The sequence below is a fragment of the Ochlerotatus camptorhynchus genome, unplaced genomic scaffold, assembly GCF_037179485.1.
Source record: "Ochlerotatus camptorhynchus isolate MF236.1 unplaced genomic scaffold, CSIRO-AGI_Acam_v1.1 ptg000330l, whole genome shotgun sequence".
NCBI lineage: Eukaryota > Metazoa > Arthropoda > Insecta > Diptera > Culicidae > Ochlerotatus > Ochlerotatus camptorhynchus.
The window spans coordinates 7,517,306-7,540,638 of NW_027040818.1; the positions used below are offsets into that span (position 1 = coordinate 7,517,306).

Here is a 23,333-nt window from a genome sequence, read left to right on the forward strand (position 1 = left end):
GTGAAATCGATGACAATAACTGTCTGAATCAGCCTGTAAAAAACACAAATCACCTATAATAATTCGCTGTTATGAATCAGGTTGAATGGTGACTACTACGTTTGCGTATTATTCGTAGATAGATTTTTTTTTCTATTTTAAAATGTTCATGGGTTTTGGGCTCTGCAGTCTTATGTGTTTTCTCTGTCCAACGTTTCTGTCTTTGTTGAACTTTTCTCATGAATTTCAAATCAAATATTTTGTTGATATAGTAATGTTCAACGAACTTGTGTTTGTTACCATTAGTTTGGTAATAATTATAGAGAGATACAAACGCAAAAAATGGTAACATAGGCCACCCTGTGAGCTAAATATTTGTGTGTAAAATTAATCAATTTTATTATAATAAAAATAGACTAATTGACTATATTTAAAACAATCACAAATAACATTTAAACATAATTTGAACAACTTAAACCAATGTAAGAGCGAAATCGATGATGCTTTTTAAATTCCCACAGTAATTTTCAAAAATCTTCTTCATACCTTTGCGTGACCACTAAAACATCACCCACATCTTCACCCGAACAAAATATTCAACTTTTATAGCATTTGGACAACTAGAACCAAATTAAGCGCAATATTAGTGAAGTTTTAAAACCACCCATAACAATTCGCATGAACCTCCATACAAACTTTAAGGCCCTTATATTTTACCAATATTTTACATTTTTGGTAAAGGCTTAAATTTTGGGGTTCTGATGCTGGTAGATCCCCTTTCCGTGGTGTGTTACTCACATAAGACCTACCACCGAACCCTAGTCCTGACGACTTCCATCTAGGGGATCAGGATTTTTCAATAATCAAAGGAACACGTTTTAGTCTTTGTTACTTTTTATGCCTTGCTGATAGTGGCAAGACTCGGGTAGTGACCACTCCCGATATGAAAATAAATAAATAAGAATGGTTGACCTCCTTATTTCAAGTTTTTTTTATTATTATTATTTCGCCAGATTTGAATGTGTTCATTTCACCGGCCTAATTCCTTCGTTACTGATACTCTAAGGAAGCCTTAGCGTGAAATTTCAAAAGCTCAAATGTCAGCTTCTACAAACATACAATAATGAAAATGCGACTCTTTGTTGGTTGAAGCACAGCTACCAAGAAGTAGTAATTTCATATTTGTATGTTTTGTGATAGCTGACATTTGTGGTTTTGAAGTTCCACACTAAGGCTTCCTTAGAGTATCAATACATATAAAAAATACCTAGTGCTCAAAGCACCCAAAAAGTTTAAAATTCCATTGAAGAGGAAATTCCTTTTCAACTTAATTTCCACATTTCTACATCGATTTCAGCATAATTTCTCTACCAGCAACATCGCTCCTTCAATATGTAACCCTCATCATTGATGGATCAGAGGAGCAACAAAAAAATCGTTCAACCATCAAGTGCATAAGTTCAAGATCTCTGCCGTGCCAAACTCCGGGAGGCCCGTCTCTTCTTTCCTATCTCGATAACAATAAATTGCCAAAGACTTGGCTGCACGGTAACCCCCCATTACCACACAACCAACTTCGGACGGTTTGCCGCTTTGCTGCGGATTCGATTGATTTTCCTCTCCTATTATTGCTGCCTTTGCCTCAGCATTTTTTTTTTTTTTGCTTCTGTTTACCGAATCCGATCCGAATAATACACTCGGACTCACAAGTCCATACCAGAAGTATAATTACATTTTAGCATATACACATCATCGGCCAGAAAGAAGTAAGATAACTGTAAACAACTTCGCCCGTGTGTATTTCCTCTGCTCTAAGACGGCTCGCAGCGCGTCCGAGTTCGAAGAAAGGCGTTTTGCTGGTAGGTGCCCCCCCGACTTGACGCCAAATGCAAGCCACCAGCAGCAAAAGACTTGCCCGAGTGCAGAAGCGAGAAACCCTTCCGTTTCATTTATTTATTTATTTTTTTCGATTGTGTCGACACTTACCACTAAAATCAACTTCATTTTCGCCTCCTCTCGACTCGAACTTGAACTTGAACTTCTCGCTCTCGCTCTCTCAATATCTTTCTCAGCTCAGCAGCGGCTGCAGTAGGTCAACATTCACTTCAAGAGATCACTGCACTTTTGATTGGAAGAATCACAAAATTCCGTAAACGAAACTTCAAGTCCACTAAGCACTGTGATATCACTGTTGCAGCAATCTTCCACCTGCTTGCCTGATTCTTCAACTCGCAAAGTAAGCTTTCAAGCGCACTAAACCGGAATAAAAAATCTGAGAAATTCTGCACCAACTCCACTTCTTTCTCGTCGTCGACTGGACTTTCCGTCTTCTTTTTCGCTCAAAGTTGTTTAACTGAAAATGCACCTTCAGGAGCAACTCCACACGGACACGGAAAAGATGGTCTCCACAGATCGAGAGAATAGCACGAAAGAAGCGATCGGTTTGCGGGTTGATCGTCGTTCCCTGACAACTGTTGAAATCGGACTGTGCGTTCGAGTGGCCCCGCAATCTGGTTTTAACATCCGTCCAAGTACACACGCCGTACAACATATAATACACATTGTGTGGTGTGGCCCGGCCATACAGCGAGCGCGAGCCGTCCGTGCTTGCCGGTTGGGGCCGCCATCGCCGTGCAACATTGGCATCGGTGTTGCGCTACAAGCCGCGGGAATTGGCAGTGAACTGCTGGGAGGAATGAATTTTTCCGGCTTGTTCATGTGGGGGGCTAAGACAAGCGAAGAAAGAATCGTAAATGATCGTTCCTGGCAGAAAGCAAATTTTACTGATGAGTCAAACAGTGTCAGTGCCGTATTCATGGGCAATGATGTTGGCTATAGGTTATAGGGAGTCCGATTGATTGAAATTGGACAAATGAAAAACATGAAAGGGGCTGTCCATAAACTGCGTAGACAGGTGAGGGGGAGGGGCCCATACAAATTAAAAAAAAAATGTATGGATGATTGCTTACGCAGGGGGAGAGTTAATAGTTAATAGTTAATCAACAGCCCCAAAATAAGAAAACAAATTCAATGGCGGTCATATCGATTCCCCTCCCAGGACCTAATTTGTAACATCCGGACAATTTCCGGGTGCCCCCAGGGAAGTGACCAGATTCTGACGTGATCTTAAACTAATTTTGACAACAAGCGGGGCTACATGTGTACTACCCAAGTAACATTTAAAGTTTTATGAAATACTACAAAGCTACTATAAAACAACATTCATAAAACCCTGGTCAAGACTGCTTTGCCATTGATGGTTCCACCAAAACCTCATTGATGCTAGAATCTGTCTAGTTGGCCCACCTTGGAGAAGGTTCTGAAGGGTATATTTTCGAAGCTCTTCAAAGATTGATTTACTGCAAAATGGTTGCACGAGATCCATTTCAAACCCGTATTTAAGCTACAATAAAAGCAATTTGGCAACAATTATAACCATTATCCGAGCCATTTACCCTAGCTGCTTGCTAAGTTCACTAGAAAAAACAACAATCAAGATAAAAAGGATTCATTTTTTTTAACTAGTTCGTTTATTTGAAAGGCTCAATCGCGTTTGCTTTACGGAGCCGATAGTTCATTGTTCTTTGTTTGTAACAAAATTCACTTAATTCTATGTCTAGTAAGAGTTGGGCCGAATACTCGCGGCTTACTCGAGGTTAGAGAGGTACATTGTCGAAGAATAGGATCAGGAGAGGAGCGGGGGTAAGGTTTCGTTGTCTCATCAGAGCGTATGAATGGTAGTGCGGTTCTAGTTTCTTCTGCACAGCAAAAAAATAATTTTGATATCACGTCAAAGTGGATGCACTACAATCATGTCGAAAATATGGTGTAATATTACTTGCTAAAAAGGACAAAATTATCATTAATACAATGCATGAACTGACATTACGCTGCTTTTACTGCATTTGTTTATTTATGTGGTCATAAAAATTACATGAAATTTTCGACATGATTGTAGTGCATCCACTTTGATGTGATATCAAAATTATTTTTTTGCTGTGTGGAGTTCGACCGGCTATGGTGACCAGTGGGTGACGATGAGACTAATCGAGACTCATCGAGACGGGGGGACAAGACAAACAAAAACTATTAAAGAGAGACAAAAGTCAAAGGAATTAAATTCTTATACTAGACATTTGAAGAAACGCATAAACCGACTGCATATAGCAGATAAAAAAGGATTCATAAATACCATCCGATCTTATCAAAATAATTTAAATAAAAAACTGATCGTATAAAAATCCTGCCGAATTTTCAAAATTATAAAATAGTTCTCATGAAGTGCACATTTATAAAAAATCATGTAAATTTAGGTGATCTGAGAGTGACATATACGAGCGTCAATTTTGACATAAATTTGGGTCATAACAGACCTGAAGTATAGCTCAATCAAACGTACTTTTCGTCGAGAAACGAACTCAGTCTCGGAGCACTTAATATTACATGACATGTTTGTTTACGTCTCATCTTTTATGTCAAAGACGGATTCCGCCACGTGTAAAATTGGTTATTTCTAAGTGTATGGCCTAGTTTTAGGTGCCATATAAAATTTGATGTAAAATGTACGTGAAAACATCGAAAAACTTGAGTCCGTCCAAGGAAAACATTGATTTTACTAATTATTTAACATTAAGAAAAAAAAATATATTCTTCAGATCGATCATTAAGCTTAGCCTAAATTTTTATTTCTCATGATTTTTGCATTCTAAATATTTTCTCATTGCTAAATTAACTAGAATAAAGTTATATCCAAGGAAATTTAGATTGAAAATCGAAGATTGTAAAAAACAAACAAAATAATTGTAATATGGCGGAGGCATAAAAGTTGATTTTCATGGGCCATTTGTGGAAAAGTTATTTTGCTTTCAAGAAATCCTAAACAAATTCATAAGGTTTTGAAATGGCTTTTATGAAGAAAACTTGTAGACTGAATTGTATTTATCTAAAGCCATTTTGCTTGATCCTAACCCGTTCAGATTTATGGCAGCATTTATGGCGGCAGTGTTGCCTACAAAATGTTAAACGTCAAAGTTTGTTTATCTTTCGATAGTTGCGCTGTGCGATTCAGCGTTCTTCCAGGCGATTCTCTCCCGATGGCTTGGAAGCAGTTACTCAGAAAGTGTTCACAACATTTCGCATTTCGCACAGCTGTAACCTCGATCATTCCCGAAAAGATCCCCTTCTTCCGGATAGTTCTGGAAGGGCACCATCAAACGATGCAGGAATGTACGGTTGAATGATTTTTTTTCCAATTGATGACCCTTTCACCGAATAAAATCACAGCTATGGATCGGAAACCAACTAGTGTCCGCTAACTGCCAGTTTCAGTGGTTTGCTGTCCTGTCGGTACTGACGCAAGTTATTCCGATCTTCATCTAATCGCAACGTCTGGAGAAGGCTGGTCTGTTTTTAGACTGGTTTGACAATGTTTTATGAATTTGAGGACCACGCTCACTTCACTCTTCTCCACCAAATGCTCAGTCGTTGATGGTACCCGTTCTGCCGGACGTGCTGGCTATATAGAGCTAAATTTTACTGAAATCGACTTCTCTTCGGTCGTTAGCATCGCTTGAATTTTTCCTCCAACTTCGTTTATCCTTCGAGATATCCTTGTTATAAATTTGGTTCTTATTCAATATCAGGATCCATCCTTAAAGTTCAATTTGTAAGCAAAGGAGATTTTATGATACACTTTTAAAAGCCTAAAAGGCAACAATATATGCATTTTACTCTCATTTAAAACCGAATGGTTTAATGATTGCTTTTATAATGATAGAACAGGTTTATAAAGTATTTTATCAAGACATTAATAAAAAATTGCTAATGAAGTTTATGATTGATTTTTAGAACAGTTTTTTGGTGGGATTGATTTAATTTTAAAACAAGACAGTTTTTGACTTCTCGCCAGACTGTAAAAGGTTTTTAAAACGGCGAAAAGATGAACTACTAAGCAGGAACGTTTAACACTGTGAAATGCTGTATTTAAATTAAATGTAATATTCATTGCCATTATAAAACCATCATAAATCAGAGTGGATGCCAAATGATTGCAGAATTGTTACTTGCGTAGTGTGGGTCATCGTTATATGGAAAAACGCAAACTTTACCTCACCAATCGAGAACAACTCTTTTTTGGTTCCATTTGGAGTCCCAAACAACTGTACAAAATTTGGGGACGATTGGTTGTAACTCGGCTTTCCGCATTGCGTTTGAAGATTGTATTTAAATTAGTATGGGAAAAGCATTTTTATCCTCAGAGACCACAACTTTGCATGAACCATGCAGCAAAGTATGTACAAATATAGTCCAGAAAGTGCCTAACAAATTTGCCAAAAAAAATTACGATGCTAGAATCTATCTTTAAAAAGTTATAGCTGTTCAAATATTTATGGTTTGAATTAAACACCAAAAATCCCATTTTCTGCCAACACTGCCGGTCTACCAATCCAGTGGAAATATTTTCGGAGTTTCTTATCTTGCCGATTCGGTATGTTCAGATGAACTATTCAAAAACATTTGCTCAATCTCATAAGCGTAGTTAGAAAGCGGAGGGGGGGGGGTGCCTAACTATATGCAGTTTTAAAACGACAGTGTAACTATTTAATATTCACATGTCCGTTCATTTGTTAGTGAGGAGATATTGTTTGAATTATTAGCAGTAGGAAAAGTATAAATTTTTATACAAAGGTTTTATTTGAAATATTAAACTGCCACAGGTACAGTCGGATTTCACTTGTTGGGCTAACTTTAAGTGGGCTAAGTTTCAGTTGGGCTCCCAAGCCAAACGTTACTTCTAACAATGCTGATTCCTTTTCGAAATTTCGACCGGCTTCATGCAAAAACAGGCAAACGAGTGAAGTAATGATACAGATTATTTCAATGCGATACAACAAGTTGCTTCCTTGATGGTTGTCAACGATATGGCTGAATGTGGAGTGAAGCTAATTTCTGACTTATCAAGAAATCCACCCGAGACCTAGTTCAACAGCAATATTTGCTTGAGGGGATAGAACAGCATCGAAAAGAGTACCCTGAGAAATTGTAGAATATATTGAAATGAAATATAATCATTACAATCCAATGACATTTATGTGAATATATCTGACATTGTATATTTCACCAAAAGAGTAGGGAAGGGAATGGGGGTACTTGCTTTACAACTGTTCTTATGAGATTGAGCAAATGTTTTTGAATAACCCATCCGAACAACTCGAAAGATGGGAAACTCCGAAGTTATTTTAGTCTTTCTTTACTTCCATTGATATAAGTGAGGGCCGGGAAGCATACAGTAAGCCCCCCATATCTATCTATGCCTATTAAATGGAGTACATGTTTTTGAATACATCTGAACATACCAACTTGACAAGATCAGAAAAACCGAAGTTATTGCAGGTATAGTTAGCCTCCCTCATCTCTTAATATGCCTATGAGATTGAATAATTGTTTTTGAATAATTCATCTGAACATACCAAATCGATAAGATAAGAAACTCCGAAGTTATTTCAGTTTGATGATGATGATGATGGTCCCACCTCTTACCCCTACAAAGGTTTGAGCTGGACGATTTATCTTTAAGATAATTGAATATGACATTTTAACCAGGTTGGCAAACAAAATCGAACTGGTTTCAGTTACAGATATAGATTCCCTCTAAAGTTTACAGTTGCTTCACAGCGATATAAATGTGGAAAAGCTCAGGCGTCCACCTCTTAGTTCGCCGTTTTGTCCACCTAAAATATTCATAAGTATTACAAGCAATCAAGAGTTAATGAACAATCAACAAAGCGTCCTATTACACTAGTAACCCCGCAATCTGATGCTATCATAATTTTCAGCAATGTCAGGAATGCTCACGAACCCCCAACATTTGCCAGAAAACTTACTACTAACTCAAAGTATCTTCCAAATAAGCTTCAAAATTGCATTTTTTTTTTTTTTATCAAATGTTAAATTCAGTCCTCTATATCCGTAATACGCGCGCGAGGCTCAAACCTTTGTAGACTACTTTTTTTTTTAAATTAATCTACTATAAAATCATATATTAAAAATCCATCATCACCCTCGTGGCGAACAGAAATAGTTTTTGCAGTGCTACAATAATTATTAAAAAGTCGTTATGACAGCTATCCATTTAAATAATCCGTTAGAGATAACTTCGTCAAGATACATAATTTGTCAATTCATAAAAAAAAATCACTGGATAACTGTTCAAAAGACAGTTTTAACGTGTGAAATGCAGTGTCTTTTAAATTCTGTAAGTGTTGCTAAACGTTTGATATGTCTAGGCATCGAATTGAAAACATTTATTCCTTTATAATATAATGAATTTTGTGAAGCACAAGTCAAGAAATGTGGTGTTCTTATTTCAACCGCGTTTCTAGTATTATATCTATGAAAGTCACTTCCTCTTTCAATTCGATCACACAAATATCGAGGCAGCAAACCGTTAACTACTTTAAAAATGAACACCATAGTCAAATATACAATTCTTTGCTTCACCGACAACCATTGTAAGGCGTCTAACATCAAAGTTGAGGAAGTGAATCTATTACATCTCAAAATCAAACGCATTATTTTATCCTGCAAGCGCTGTAATCTCGATATTTGTGTTGCATTGGCCAGAAATAAAATGGAAGGGCAAAAGTCAAGATGAGGAGAGATGATTGATTTGTATAGCTGTATTTTACTGGCAATAGTTAAATCGTTTTTCAGTCGACATAGAATTCCATACTTCTTGGCAATTTTCTTGATGACATTGTCAATGTGAGAGTTGAACTTAAGTGTGTCATCAATAATCACGCCAAGATATTTAATCTCCCGAACGCGATCAATAGTCTCATCATCAATTACAACAGAGACGTTCTTATTTACTCAATTCCGCGAAATTACCATAAATTTAGTTTTACTTGTATTCAATTTTAACTGCTTATACTTCAACCATCTACTTAGAGAACGCAAATCTTCATTCAAGTGTAAAACGGCATCATCTAAATCCTTAGCTGCAATGAATAACACAGTATCATCTGCAAAAAGATTAATGTCGCAAAATCGTAAAACACGACGCAAGTCATTAATATACATAATAAATAAAAGGGGCCCTAATACACTTCCCTGGGGCACTCCAAGGTTATTCCCCACGGGACTGGAAACAGAATCATTAAAAACAGTCCGTTGAGTTCTGTCAGACAAATAGCTTTCAAACCATTGATATGCAGTACTCGTAATTCCAAAGCGCTTGATTGATCTTAACAATAAGGGCCTAGAAATTGTTTCAAAAGCGCGTTTAAGATCCAAAAAAACAGCAACAATCGTATCTTTACACTCCAAGTTATTTTTCCACTTCGCTAATACCAAATTCAACGCGGTTTCACAGGAATGACCTTCCCGATATCCCGATTGTTCTGGTATCAACAAACTATTACTATTTAAATACTCCAACAGCTGGCCTTTAACAACAAGTTCTAAAATTTTCTCTAATGTGTGCAACATGTTGATGGGACGAAACTCTTCGGCTTTAATCGTTCCAGCAACTTTTTGAATAGGGACCACTAAGGATTCCTTCCAAATTTGTGGCACATGTCCAGTTTGTAATGATTCATTAATAAGGTCCAGCAAGATGCGGCCAATGACATGAAAGCAATCTTGAATAACTCTAGCATTAACATTATCTACTCCAGCCGATTTTCCTAATGAAAAACAAATAACTTTAAGTTCATCTAATGTGATTGGGTGAAAAACTTCAAATCTACAACTACTATTAACTGGCTGTTTTATTTCGTCAGGTTCATCGACCAATTCAATAGATTGATTAATCAATGAAACGCTATCTACGAAATAATCATTAAACTTAGCTGCAATTACTTGTTCTGACTGTTCTAATGTGCCACTAAAAGTTATGGACCGCGGTTTGCAATTACTAGGTTTTAATAAAGATTTCAAAATTTTCCATAACTCTTTGCTGTTGTTTTGATGCTGATCAATCTTCCTTTGAACATATTCACAACGAGTTTTCTTTATCGATTGTGAATACTTATTACGCGCGATTGTGTACCTAGTCGAATGATTGTCATTATTAGATCTACAAAACTTTTTGTACAATTTGTCCCTTTTCCGTTTAAGACGCAAAAGATCCAAATTGTACCAGCTGTTCGAGTTTTTCAAAGAAACAAACTTTTGCTCAACTAGTTGATTGGTACACGTTTTCAAAGCGTTATTAAGAACAGCTGTAGATTCATCTAAGTTACCGGCCGCGAATGGAAAATCCAGGCTTCTCTCAACAAGATTCGAAACAGCTTGCTTCGAATATTTCCTCCAGCACTTCAATTTTACAAAATTATCGTTATCGTTAACATGGTCTAAGACATTAATCACTAAAGTCTCATGATCGGTTATTTTCAAATCAGTATCCGTAACTGAACAAATGGAATCAAAATTGGAATAAACGTGGTCAATTAAAGTTCTACTGTGCCTGGAAATACGCGTATACTCATTTACCGTTTGCTTTAAATTAAAAAACTCAGCTAAACGCTTCAAATGATTCGAATTATGGTTATCACGCCAGTTAATATTAAAATCACCAGCCAATATATTTAATTTACTAGAATCAAGGAATGTCTCAAACCAGTTCTCTAAAACTTCAACAAAACGCTGGTCACTAGAACTGGGAGAATGATACAAAACACCATAATTACCCATCTTCATGCCACGTACAACTGTAATGCCCAAGAACCAGTTGCCATCAATAACTTCGTTGGTACGAAGGTTGAATTGAACTGATTCTTTGACATAAATAGCAACACCGCCAGTGTGTCTAGAATGTGATAAACAAGCAGCAACAATATATCCCGGAATACTATACTGATCAAAAGCTTCAGTTTCTACAATATGAGTTTCAGATAATAAAACTAAAAGAGGACGTTTTTTCTAAACAATCTGACGTAATGCTACGTAGTTGGTTGACAACCCCGCAATATTCAAGTATAAAAAATCGAATTGATTCACATTCCTGGAACTTGGCTGCTATTTATTGAAACGCAAGCTGCTTTTCTTCTGATCAAAAAGTGTTTATAAAGCAAACATTCCGAGCTAAATGCGGCATGGTTGACGTCCAAGTTCAGTTTTCGTTCTTTATTCGTTTTCAAACAATTAATACATTTCAATACAGTTGACGTACACTCCGACGTTGGAGTCTGACATTCATTGGTACACCGGCAGTGTTGGCAGAAAAAGGGATTTTTGGCATTTTATTCGAACCATTGATCTTTGAACAGCTATAACTTTATTTAGATACATTCTAGCACCATACATTCTTTAGAAAAGTTGTTAGGCACTTCCAGGGCTATACTTTAACGTATTTAGATGCGTGGTGGTCCTTAGGAATAAAGATGCAAAAAAGTAGGTTTTCCCATACTAATTTCCATTCAAATTTTAAACGCAATGCGGAAAGCCGGGTTACAACCAATCGTACCCAAATTTTACACAGTTGTTTGGGACCCGAAATGGAACCAAAAAAAAAACATTGTTCTGAAAAAATGATCATGATGACCCATCCTAATATATACTGTTGCTCAAAAATGTTCCTGGGGTAAAAAATCCAAAAAAAGTGTTTTAATTTTAATAATATAGGGGAAATGGATTTAATGTCAGCCTAAATGCCCCTAATTTGGGCCCATACATAAATTCAGCAATCGACTAAATTTTCAATAGCGACCAAAAATATCCATTAGTACCGTCCCAATGACGCGTTCATCTAGATAAAATTGATAAATAGCAGATTTTTAGCGATGGACCCAATCTTAGATCCACAGGCCAACATTAGAGCCATTGGGACGGTACTAATGCATATTTTTGGTTGCTATTGAAAATGTAGTCGATTGCTAGATTTATGTATGGGCCCAAATTAGGGGCATTTAGGCCTACATTTCATCCATTTCCCCTATGAAACACCTATCAGCAATTTGCGTATTTCTTGAGATCCAGCATTTTGAAGCAAAAAATGCTTAAAATTATGAGTAAAAAATGTTGGGGTTGTGTACAAGATACGACCGCATGGTTGACGTAGACTACGTTGAGATGTTTAGTGAACTTCTCGTGCATTTTTCTTAACATTAATTACCGGTGACTGTATATGAGGACAATCAACCGTGTATTGCTATCTGCGAAGAACTGAGGAAGCATAGACGAATGAAGCATATCGACATTCAGTACTTTTTCCTGCGAGACCTCATTCAACAAAAGCAGACCAAGCAACAGTATCAACCAACCGAAGATCAATTAACAGACATAATGACAAAAGAACTTCCTGCTCCTAGATTTGCAAAACTGCGGATAATGCTGGGATTGATTAATTGAGGCGGGATGTTAAAAGTACAATTGATCACAACAATCTATGATTGTATTAGGTCTAGAAAATAAAACATTCATTCATTGTCATCCACCAAACAGTAAAGATGTATTTAGTTTTCACTCTGTTAAAAATTCTAAAGATATCCAACTATTACATCATCCATATAGCATCTCTCAGATGTCAGGATATTTTTTCAAAACTTCAGGTAGAACAGATTCTATTTTACTGAAGATCACAAGCTGTTCATCAATTCAAATCATATCTCTCGGATACTTTCTCATGATACAAGGTGGCTCCGAAAATATTCCAAATACCATCAGGTGACCAGAGATCTTTGTTCTGCTGGTTGATCAAGTTTTATTCTCAAAATCTTCAACTATGGAACAATTCATTTCAAATTTTTAACTATGCAATGAGTCACATGGTTTGATCACTCACAGCTCAAGATGATATGGTATGGTCACCCCAGGATGCATTCATCATCTTTTCTTTCTATATCACTTTTTTTTTCGCTCAAAATGGTTAAAATGCATTAATGGTTGTTGCAGTTACCCTATGTTTTTCTTTTTTTGACGTAGAACTACGTCTTTGTCGACTATACTGGGGTGCAAATCAAAAAATATGTGTGGTGAAATAGTGTTAGGTTTTGAACGCTTGTAATTTTGTCATTTATAGATGAAAATAAAATCTTAATACGCCAATCGATAGGATATTACATTACGAATCTGCTGAAATAAATATTTTTTTTTTCAATTCTCCACAAAAAAACATTTGAAAAATGTACAAATGATAATTATATCTCTGTTTTCCCTAACCCAGTCGTCATAATCGAGTACCATTTGGTTGCACATCGTTCTGCTTGAACCTGAAAAGATATAAAACAGCACTGCTGTCATGCCTCTGCTCATTACCGCTTGGGACGACGTGGCACTTGGCCCTGCAGCAAGCAGTATGCATGACATACATCAACAGTACATCATGGTTCTATGTCATACTGCGGTCGTGTATAGGACACAACCTTACTAACTCGAATCCAACACTACAGAAAAAAATATATCCGGATAATGGAACCCTCGGAAAATCGAGTCTGGCATAACAAAAAAGAAGAGCTTCTTTAGAAGATTCTCAAAGAAGCTTCTTAAGGAAGTTCATTCTAGATGCTTGCCCGTTGCTCCTTCTTCTTCTTTTTCGCATATCAAGCTTATTGCTTATCGCATATTAGCTCATTGCGTGCTCTCAACTTAGTGTTCTACCAAATACACTTCCACAGTTATTAATTAAGAGCTTTCGATGCCAATACCAACGCATGAATTTGTATATTGTGTGGCAAGCACAATGATACTCTATGCCCAGGGAAGTCGAGAAAATTTCCAACCCGAAAGATTCCACCGGACCGTGAATCGAACACCCATCGCACCCGGCTTAGTAATACCGTGCCTTTACTGACTAGGCTATGTTACCCCCCTTTTCTGAATAATAACAAATGCGGGCAGAACAGTAAATCTTCGCTTAATGAAAAAGATTAAATGATCCTATTATACAAATCTATGAACATAAAACCAACGAATGATTTAACGAAGCACAATTTAACGATCGTGAATTATTTCGTTAACGATTCTCATGTTTAACTGGTACACTAATTCGATAACTAAACATTAAAGCCATTGATTAACGATTCACGAATTAACGAAAGTGTGCCCACCACTGCTAATATTCCTAAATAAGTCATTTTTGGTCAATGGACCAACCGAAAATAACCATTTGTACACTCCAGATGACCTTTCATTCAGGGAAAATGAAAAAACAAAATATTTGCATGGATGTGCCCAGTCTTTAGATCCAAAGGCCAGCATTAGAGCCATTTCTCTTACATCACTAATTGATATCGAAACTTACTATTATAGACCCATGTACAAAAAAAAACTAGATTTAATGGAATGGAAAGAAGAGAGTGATCCATTATTAAAAACCACTTGAGTTTGACCGAATACAATTTGCAAACAAATTCATCAATAAAAGGGCAAATCAGGAAAACCCAAAACGAGATCCTACAACATACATTTGCTTACAATGAGAACGAACTACGAGCAAATGCTTTTGCGAAGTCAATCATCAATCGGGTTGCTAGGGTATACGTCCCTAACCTCGGTCTAATATGCAGCCATCGATTACGTTTTTAATCATAACTCATCAATGAATTTACCTGCAAACGATATTCTACTGCTAAATGGTATGCTTAGATATGCTTATCATGTCGTTTGCTATCAGAAACCACGAAAAGTTGAAAAACTTACTTTTTTTAAGACAATAACTCACGAGGGAAATGTATGTAATATGGGTCTATTGTCCCCAAATTGGGTCTATTTATGGATGCAACTTCGTCCTATCTTGTTTGATCCTCAAAAAAACGCTCTTGGTAACGTTTTCTGATGTATTTTTTTTTATCACTATCACTGTTAACTTAATGCTCTTCATTCCTCAAAACATTTCTTAGAGAAAATTTTACGAAAACTACATTAAATCACTCAATTTAAAAATTAAAAATTAAAAATTTCGCTTATCGTCTTTTGACCGCAGAATATCTAAATCAGAACATTGTGATGTTCATTATACAGGTTTGGCAGAAAAAATCTCCCTTCCTGTTCGTTCCTTATCATCCAAATGCAAAACAACATTGTTGACGTTACTCTTATTGCTATATGCTGTCAAATGAATTTCATGGGCCATAGTTAGGAACATAGAAAAGAAATGTGTCCCTAAAGTTGGGTCCATGTTTTACTTGTGAAAACGTTGTTAAACAATTAAAATAAACATAAAATATTCAAACAGCAACTGTAAGTTTTACGTCTAGTGTGTATTATCAGGTAATTCCAATCAATAAATGCCATAATCAGGCCATTTGATGATCGTCAGTCAACCTTCCCATCTTAACCTTATAAGTCATGGCGGCTAAAAACTCCGAACATTGTGATATTCTCAACCAGTTTTATTACTTACGAGAGCTGAAAATGTATTGAAATGTTGTGATATAAATTGATTTGTGTGTGGTACACATTTATCAACCATCAGTGATCAATATTTTCCTTATTTTTTGTGTAATATTCCTTAATTAATTATTTATTTGCGTGATAGGCCGAATGAAAGGACTAGACCCACATTACATACCGTAACCCTATTTCTCGTTTGTTTTTCTGCGACTACAGGAACATTTGTTAGGGGAAGTCTTCTACCATAGTTGGTTCCAATATGGTGTGTGTGGAAGCGAGATTAATCTCATGTTCTGATTAATCAGTTTTAGTTAAGATTATAACCCATAAAAAGGTGTATATTACCGACAGGAGGGCTAATCTAGGATTTGGTAGAAACATTAGTAGCTACGTAAAGTACGCTAAAACTTGGCATTCACAAAATCAATATGTCTCTGGAACTTTCATTTGCTAAGTTCCTATAATGGTACCTTAAGATTTCGGACTCAAAGAGTTACTTTCACGAGATATCAAGTTTTAGACAGATTTGACCATATGAATTAAGTTGATTCCTACAAATTCCTAGGATCTAGAAAAGCATACCAACGTTAAGTTTTGTACGAAAACATTGTAAATGAAAATTGTGGTTTCCTCAGTACACTTCATTTGTGGATCGCTAAAATCGTTAATACAAAAGCCGGTTTGTTTCACACGAGAAGACCAGAACTTATTAAGCAAATGAAAACTATTTGAAGCTGGTCGTTGACTGCTCCATCTATTATGCTCACAACTCTGCAGCCGCATCGCGGCCTCTATGTTCTTCCGAGTGATGATTACCGGCACACAAATCATCACCCGGTTCAAAATGGCGCTTAGAACAGCCCTGCCTATTCCCAACACAACAGGCAGTTCCGTGCCGTGCAACTTTGGAAAGTTTTCGGATTGTGTGAGGTTACGGTTGAAAGTTCGCACCGAAACGAGCGCATGATTGCTCTAACGGAAAGAACGTGCGAATGATTTTCGAAAATTCTAGCCGCTCTCGGTTCCAGGCTTGGAAAAGGGAAGGAATTGTGTTCTTTTATTTTTTGGCTGCCTTAATTGCTTACTTTAATTGCTCCACGAAAGGTGCTAAGCACTGGTAATTAAAGGTGCGGAGGGGGTATTTATGATGGGCAAAATTTGCATTCTCGCTAATTCTCGGAGGCTCGGAGTTCGGGGTTCACTCCGAGCTATGTATGGCTACCGGAAGATGTTGGGAAGGGAATCTAGGTTGCGGCGCGAAGAAGGTGGCAATCATTTCATCTAGTCCGGGAATGCGTTTGTTTTGGGCTTTATAGCATTACTGTTTCTTGTTTGCTTTGTTCTGGCTGACGTCAGTATTTAGAAGACTTGGGAAATGTAATATAGGGTACACTGGCCTATTGTGGACGTCCCTAGTAGCTGTTTTAGCCATTTACGCCAAATTCATGACCTTTTAATTATTGTCTCAGCCATGGGATTCGATTCCCGGTCCGGTCTAGTAATTTTTCCAGTTGGAAAATTTCTCGACTTCCCAATGGCATAGAGTATGATTGTACTTGCCACACAAATACACCAATGCAGAAATGGTACAGGCATCGAAAGTTTTCAATTAATAACTGCATCTAGAACACTAAGTTGAGAGCACGCAATAAGCTGAAATGCGATGAGCATTAGGCTTGAAATGCGAAGAATAAGAATAAGGCGAAGAAGAAGAAAGAGAAGAAGAAAATGTTTTTCAATAAGGTTTTCTTGGAGTTGACTCCGTCTTTGTATCTTGAACTGATTTTTGACACATAAAAACCCATCTGAAAATTCTCAAAAGTAACATCACTCTTGGCGTAGATTCCTTCTTTACAATATGACCTGTTATTTGAAATGTTTCTTTTAAGGAGAATTCAATTTAAATATTCACAAATAATTTTTCTCCTTAAATTGATTCCTTCTTTATTTGAAGAGCAGTTCTTTGAAATATCAAAATAGTTTTTTTTTTTAATTCAATTGAAATAATCACAAATTATTTTTCTCTTGGAGTTGGCTGCTTCTTTACAGCATAAGCTTTTCTTTGATTTTTTTATTATTAAACATTCAATTGAAATATTCACGTACATTCGACAGCAAACATGAATTTGAAAAATGTATGTTAATTTGATTATAAGAATTATGGCAAATGTCCATCATGGCAAATGCCCATCATGGCTATCGTACATTATGGCTAACGTCCACATACGAAAATAACAGTATGGCTAATGTCCATATGGCAAACATTCGTATGGCAAACGTCCGTATGGCAAACATTCGTATGGCAAACGTCTGTATGGCAAACGTCCGTATCGCTAACTTATGTATGACTAATGTGGTTTCATCAGCATTCACTCTGTGTTTACGGATGCACTCCATCAAACGAACACACACACCAACGTGAGTACAATGTTTATGTGTGCATCTCAAATGCAGCAACCAGGCGTTTGCGTAGGAAATAATGAATGATGTTCAAACGAATTCTACATCAGAACAGGTCAGGCTCAAACCATGAACTTTGAGTGTATTTCGTGTGTCATTACTCTGAAAGATGTTTTGGCTAAATGTGTAAAAAAAACGTTCATCGATTTCGTCTACCCCTTCTGTTGCAACATAGCAAGCCTCGATGTTCACAATGGCGTACAGTAGTAGTAGTAAAATTCTTCTTTATTTTGATTTTTTATGTGGTTTACAATTGCTAATACAGGGCAAGAGGTTAGCCAGAAGGGCTCTTCATCTTTGGTGAACTTTTTGATTTTGTGTTATACATGTTGTGTTGTACTGTGCAATGTTTTTCAATTTTCTTCTTGTGAAGTATGTTGTTTGAACGTTTTAATTTGTTATTCTACCTACTTAACCTACCTTAACCTAACGTGCCAGATCCCTGACGATCTGTTGATCGGATTGCCTACAGCAATCTCTGAACCTTGCGATGGAGCCAGCTCTCCGTAACTCCAGTGTCTGAAGACCAGCCAGGCGGTGGACCTCAGAATTTCTAGTCCGCGGGGGACTGTTAAGGATCATCCTCAGGATCTTGTTTTGAATCCTTTGAAGTTTGTGGTGATGGCATTTGGCGCAACTCTCCCAGATTGGCATCCCGTATTCTATTGCGGTAAGGATGATTTGTTTGTAGACAGCATGCTTATTTTTCAGGGATAGTGTAGACCTCCTGTTGATGAGTGGATACAACGATCTCATCAAGATATTGCACTTGGTTTTGGTTTGGTCAACGTGCACCCTGAAAAGAAGCTTGCTGTCTAGTGTTAGCCAGAGGTACACGACCTCTTTGGATCATTACACAACTGAGCCGTTTAAACAGATCTCATTATTCTCAGACGGAACAAGTCTGGGAGATTTTGAGTGTGGAAAGATGATGACCTGGGTCTTTGCCGCATTTATACGGATCTTTCAGCTGTTGAAATATTCAGATAGAATGTCCAAGCCTCTCTGAAGTTTGGCAGTCAGAGACTGCGAACAGAGACAACGATCCACCATCAGAGAGAGCCGGCATATCGGAGGTGAACAGGTTGAATACAATGGGGCCAAGGATGCTTCCTTGTGGAACCCCGGCACCGATGTTGAAAGCATCCGATTTTTTTTAATCCATTTATTTGTAAAGGCTCAAATGCGGTAGCTTTGCGGAGCCAAATTAATTTAAATGTAATTTTTTATAATTTGTTTTACAACTAAAGTTAGTAGAATGGGGACCGAATACTCGCGGTTTACTCGAAATTATTAAATATATTTATTAAGATTGGAAGGGGACAAGGGAAAGGGATATTGGTTAATCTTCTTTCTGCTTCTTTCGACGGATGAATGTCACTGCACTGTATTGGCGGGCATGTGCTGTGGATATCGAAGCATTGAAAGCACAGCTGAAATGATACAAGAGGGGACTTGGGTTGGGATAGTGATGAGAGAATTAAAACACAAAACACTACTACATACACAAATCAACACTTTTTTAAACATACGTAAATTAATCTCATAACATCGAGATCACGGCAAGCCAGAACGTCTCTAATTGGTGTATAAGGTTGTTTCCCTCGGGATCTGAGGGATTCAATTAATTCGGATCTCGCCACATGATGTGAGGTGCAGGACCAGACAACATGCTCGATGTCGTGATAGCCGTTTCCTCAGGCACACAAACTGCTGTCTACAAGCCCTATGCGCTATGTCTTAGCCAGCGAGTCTGCTTTCTCACTGTCCGGGATAGAGCAATGAGAAGGGACCCATACTAAGGTGATGATATGTGAGCTGTTTGATGAAGCACTCAGTGACGATCGTATTTTGTTGAGGAAATACGTCGAGTGCTTCATCGGCCTCATAAAACGCATAGCCTCCAGAGAACTTAGACTATCCGAAAAAATGAAATAGTGATCAGGAGGACGTGAGGAGATCTGCTCTAACGCATACAATATAGCTGCTAGTTCCGCAACGTATACCGAACATGGTTTTTGAAGCTGGTATGAGGCGCTATGGAGATCATTGTATACACCAAAACCAGTGGACGTATTTATTGTGGACCCATCAGTGACAAATCTCTTCTCGGCATTGACGTGGCGGTATTTGTTCGTGAAGATGGATGATACAATAAGGGGGCGATGGGGCTCTGGTATTCCTTGAATTTCTTCCCTCATTGTGAGATTGAATCTTACGGAATAACAACTGAAATCGTGGGATACTTCATTGGTATTGAACGGGGAGGGGCTAATTTCCAGAGTCATGTACTCGTAGTACAAGCTCATGAATCGTGTTTGCGGATTTCGCTCAAGCAGCTTCTCAAAATTCTCGATCACCAACGGGTTCATGACTTCACAGCGGATAAGGAACCGAAACGACAATTCCGCGAACCGATCTGATAAGGGAAGTACGCCCGCAAGTACTTCCAGACTCATTGTATGCGTCGAATGCATACAACCTAGTGCGATTCGTATACAACGATATTGAATCCGTTGCAGCTTCAAGATGTGAAAGCATCCGATATGATGCTATTCAGAGAGACTCGGTACGTCCTGTTCGATAGGTAGCTGTTTATTATCTTCACTAGGAAGATTGGAAGATGGCGTACAGGTACGAAATATAGATACTATGGATTCCATAGATAAGCGGAGGCAAAGTATAATGTAGCCAAACGAATATGACGTCATCATGGTGTTGTTTGAGGTAAAGATTTGGTCCGTTTTCGATCGCCCGTCCACAAAACCGGCTTGATAACTTCCCACAAATCTACTTGCTAGTGGCGATAAACGGCGAAAGATGATCTGGGAAAGCACTTTGTAGGCCGCGTTAAAAATAGTGATCGCTCGATTGTTCTCACATTCTAGTTTGTCGCCTTTTTTATATACTGGGCATATTACTCCCTCTTACCACTCCTCCGGTAGCTGTTCTGTATCCCAGATCCTGACTATCAGTCGGTGCAGACAAGAAGCCAACTTATCCGGGATAATTTTGATAAGTTCCGCTCCGATACCATCTTTCCCAGCTGCTTTGTTGTTCTTAAGCTGTCGGATAGCATCCTTAACTTCACCTATCGTTGGAGCTGGGGGTGCATGTCCCCCTCATCCACTTTACCGACGAAACCATTCCTCCTGCTGCCTTGATCCTCCGCCTCTGCTCCGTTCAGATGTTCATCGTAGGGCTGTTTCCACCTTTCAATCACCTCACGTTCGTCCGTTAAGATACCCCCTTCCTTATCCGGACACATTTCGGCTCGCGGCACAAAGCCTTGGCGGGATGTGTTGAGTTTCTTGTAGAACTTGCGTGTTTCTTGAGAACGATACAGCTGCTCCATTTCTTCGCACTTCGCTTCTTATTCCGGAAAAGATGGGTTTGCTGTCTTCGCTTCTGTTTATATCGCTTCACATTATGACGGGTTCCTTGCTGCAGCATCGTCGCCCACGCTTCGTTCTTCTTGTCCAAAACTGTCTGACGTTCTTCGTCGAACCAATCGTTCCGTCGATTCCGCTCCACGAACCCAACGGCGCCTTCCGCAGCGCTGTTAATGGCTGCGTTCACGTTGCTCCAGCAGTCCTCAAGAGGGCTTCGGTGAGCTCTCCCTCATCCGGCAACGCTGCGTCGAGGCATTGCATGTACTCAGTTGCGACTTCGGGCAGCTTCAGTCGCTCCAGATTGTACCGTGGCGGGCGTCGGTACTGAATGTTGTTGGCAACGGAAAGTTTTTGGTGCACCTTGACCATTAGAAATTAGTGGCCCGAATCGATATTTGTCGTCGATAATGTCCGAGAAGTGCCTTCCGTCGATCAAAACGTGGTCGATTTGCGATTCTGTCTGCCGCGGTGATCTCCAGGTGTACCGATATGGGAGGCTATGCTGGAAGTAGGTACTACGTATGGCCATGTTCTTAGAGGCGGCGAAATCGATGAGTCTAAGGCCGTTGGCGTTCGTTAGCTGGTGAGCGCTGAACTTTCCTATAACCGGTCTGAATTCCTCCTCCTGGCCGACCTGAGCGTTAAGATCTCCGATGGCGACTTTGACGTCATGGCTTGGTCAGCTGTCGTATTACCCTTCCTGCTGCGCGTAAAAAGCCTCTTTATCGTCACTTGCTAAGTGAGGGATGTGCACGTTGATTATGCTGACATTGAAGAAACGGCCTCAACATGCACATTCTGCTATCGATTGGCCCATCACGATGAAAGCTGTACCCAGCTCATGTGTATTGCCGCAGCTCTGGTAGATGGTATAACCATCCCTATACGTATGTACCGACGATCCCTTCCAGCAAACCTCCTGCAGCGCTACGATGTCAAACTTGCGGACCCTCAATAAATCGGAAAGAATGCGGGTACCTCCCAAGAAATTTAGAGACTTAGTCCGTTTCCGTTGCTTGGGTCTATGCCGGTTGTTCCGGTCCGTATTTACATTGCTTGCTTCCTGTACTTTTGTTTGTTTACGGTTGGCTTGCACCAACCCCCATTGTCTCGCCGGGGGACCATCGTGCACAGCACTGTTTAGAGTCCCACGCTGGCACCAGGACGTTGATCAGTCGCTACTAAAATGGAGAACAGACGCCGTTTTGAGCCGCACCTCCATGGTGAACAGACGCTCGAAGACTGCACTCTCCGGAGAAAGGAGTCCCCCCTTCCCTATCAGCATACGACCAACGTCCCACCGGGGTTGGTTACCCGATCTACTCGTGCCCCAGGCGGCACCGCGGAGAGGTAGGAATAGGAGTAACTGGACAAGGGGCTAAGGACCGCTAGTGGGGTCTATTTTATACCTGCAGATACGCGAAGTATCAATGGTACGCATTGTCCAGCCGTACTCTACGCCGAGCAACGAACTTTTCAGTCTCGGAGCACTTAATATTACATGACATGTTTGTTTTTGTCTGTTCGTGAGTAGTCATAGATGTCTTCCGATGAAATTTACCAGTAAATCGCTTCAATTTTCATGTAAATTTTAATTAATTCGAAAGTGATCCACAAAAGGGAAAAGAGTCCATAAAAGGTAAATTTACCCTAGTTATCAAGCAGATTTTTTTTCATGCCCTCATGATGAGCAGTTTCCGGGAAAATAATGCGAATTTTTAACCCAGCCATAATCGCTATGCAAATACAAGAAATAACACGGCTATTACGAAATAATGATAATATCAAAACCATTAAATAATGCTACAAAAAAAAAACTTTAATGCACCTTACTCTACACAGTAAAAACTTCTGAATTTTAATTGTGATGTAAACATTCATTCACGAAAACTTGTATTTATTTTATTATTATTTATTTATTTATTATATTTATTTATTTGTATAATATTTACAACTTTTCATGAATCATCTCAGAACTTTACACCATTTTTTGTCCATCATATTGAACAGAAATGTACACTACTTTTTCAAACTGTGTACAGTTTCCATAAGCCACCTTATATATTAAATAAATTAATTGCATTTCGGGTTGTCCACATGTCAACAGTGGAAATACCGTTCGTTTCCCAAACTCATCTATCATCCATTCTACCGTTCGGCTTTCTAGTC

The 23,333-nt window shown here is 38.5% G+C and overlaps 2 protein-coding genes across 3 annotated transcripts in view; both read right to left on the reverse strand.

The window, feature by feature from the left end:
* LOC135708385 (uncharacterized) overlaps positions 1-2,027 on the reverse strand; it is a 171,579-nt gene extending 169,552 nt beyond the window's left edge. For both annotated transcript variants that reach the window (XM_065230474.1, XM_065230475.1), the window contains exon 1: positions 1,966-2,027. In XM_065230474.1, the coding sequence (XP_065086546.1) occupies positions 1,966-1,983 (18 nt within the window). In that variant the 5' untranslated portion in view covers positions 1,984-2,027. The remainder of the gene's footprint in view (positions 1-1,965) is intronic.
* A 3,253-nt stretch (positions 2,028-5,280) lies between these two features.
* LOC135708655 (uncharacterized) overlaps positions 5,281-23,333 on the reverse strand; it is an 86,554-nt gene continuing 68,501 nt past the window's right edge. The window contains exon 2 of the mRNA XM_065230758.1: positions 5,281-5,382. Coding sequence (XP_065086830.1) covers positions 5,281-5,382 — 102 coding nt within the window. The remainder of the gene's footprint in view (positions 5,383-23,333) is intronic.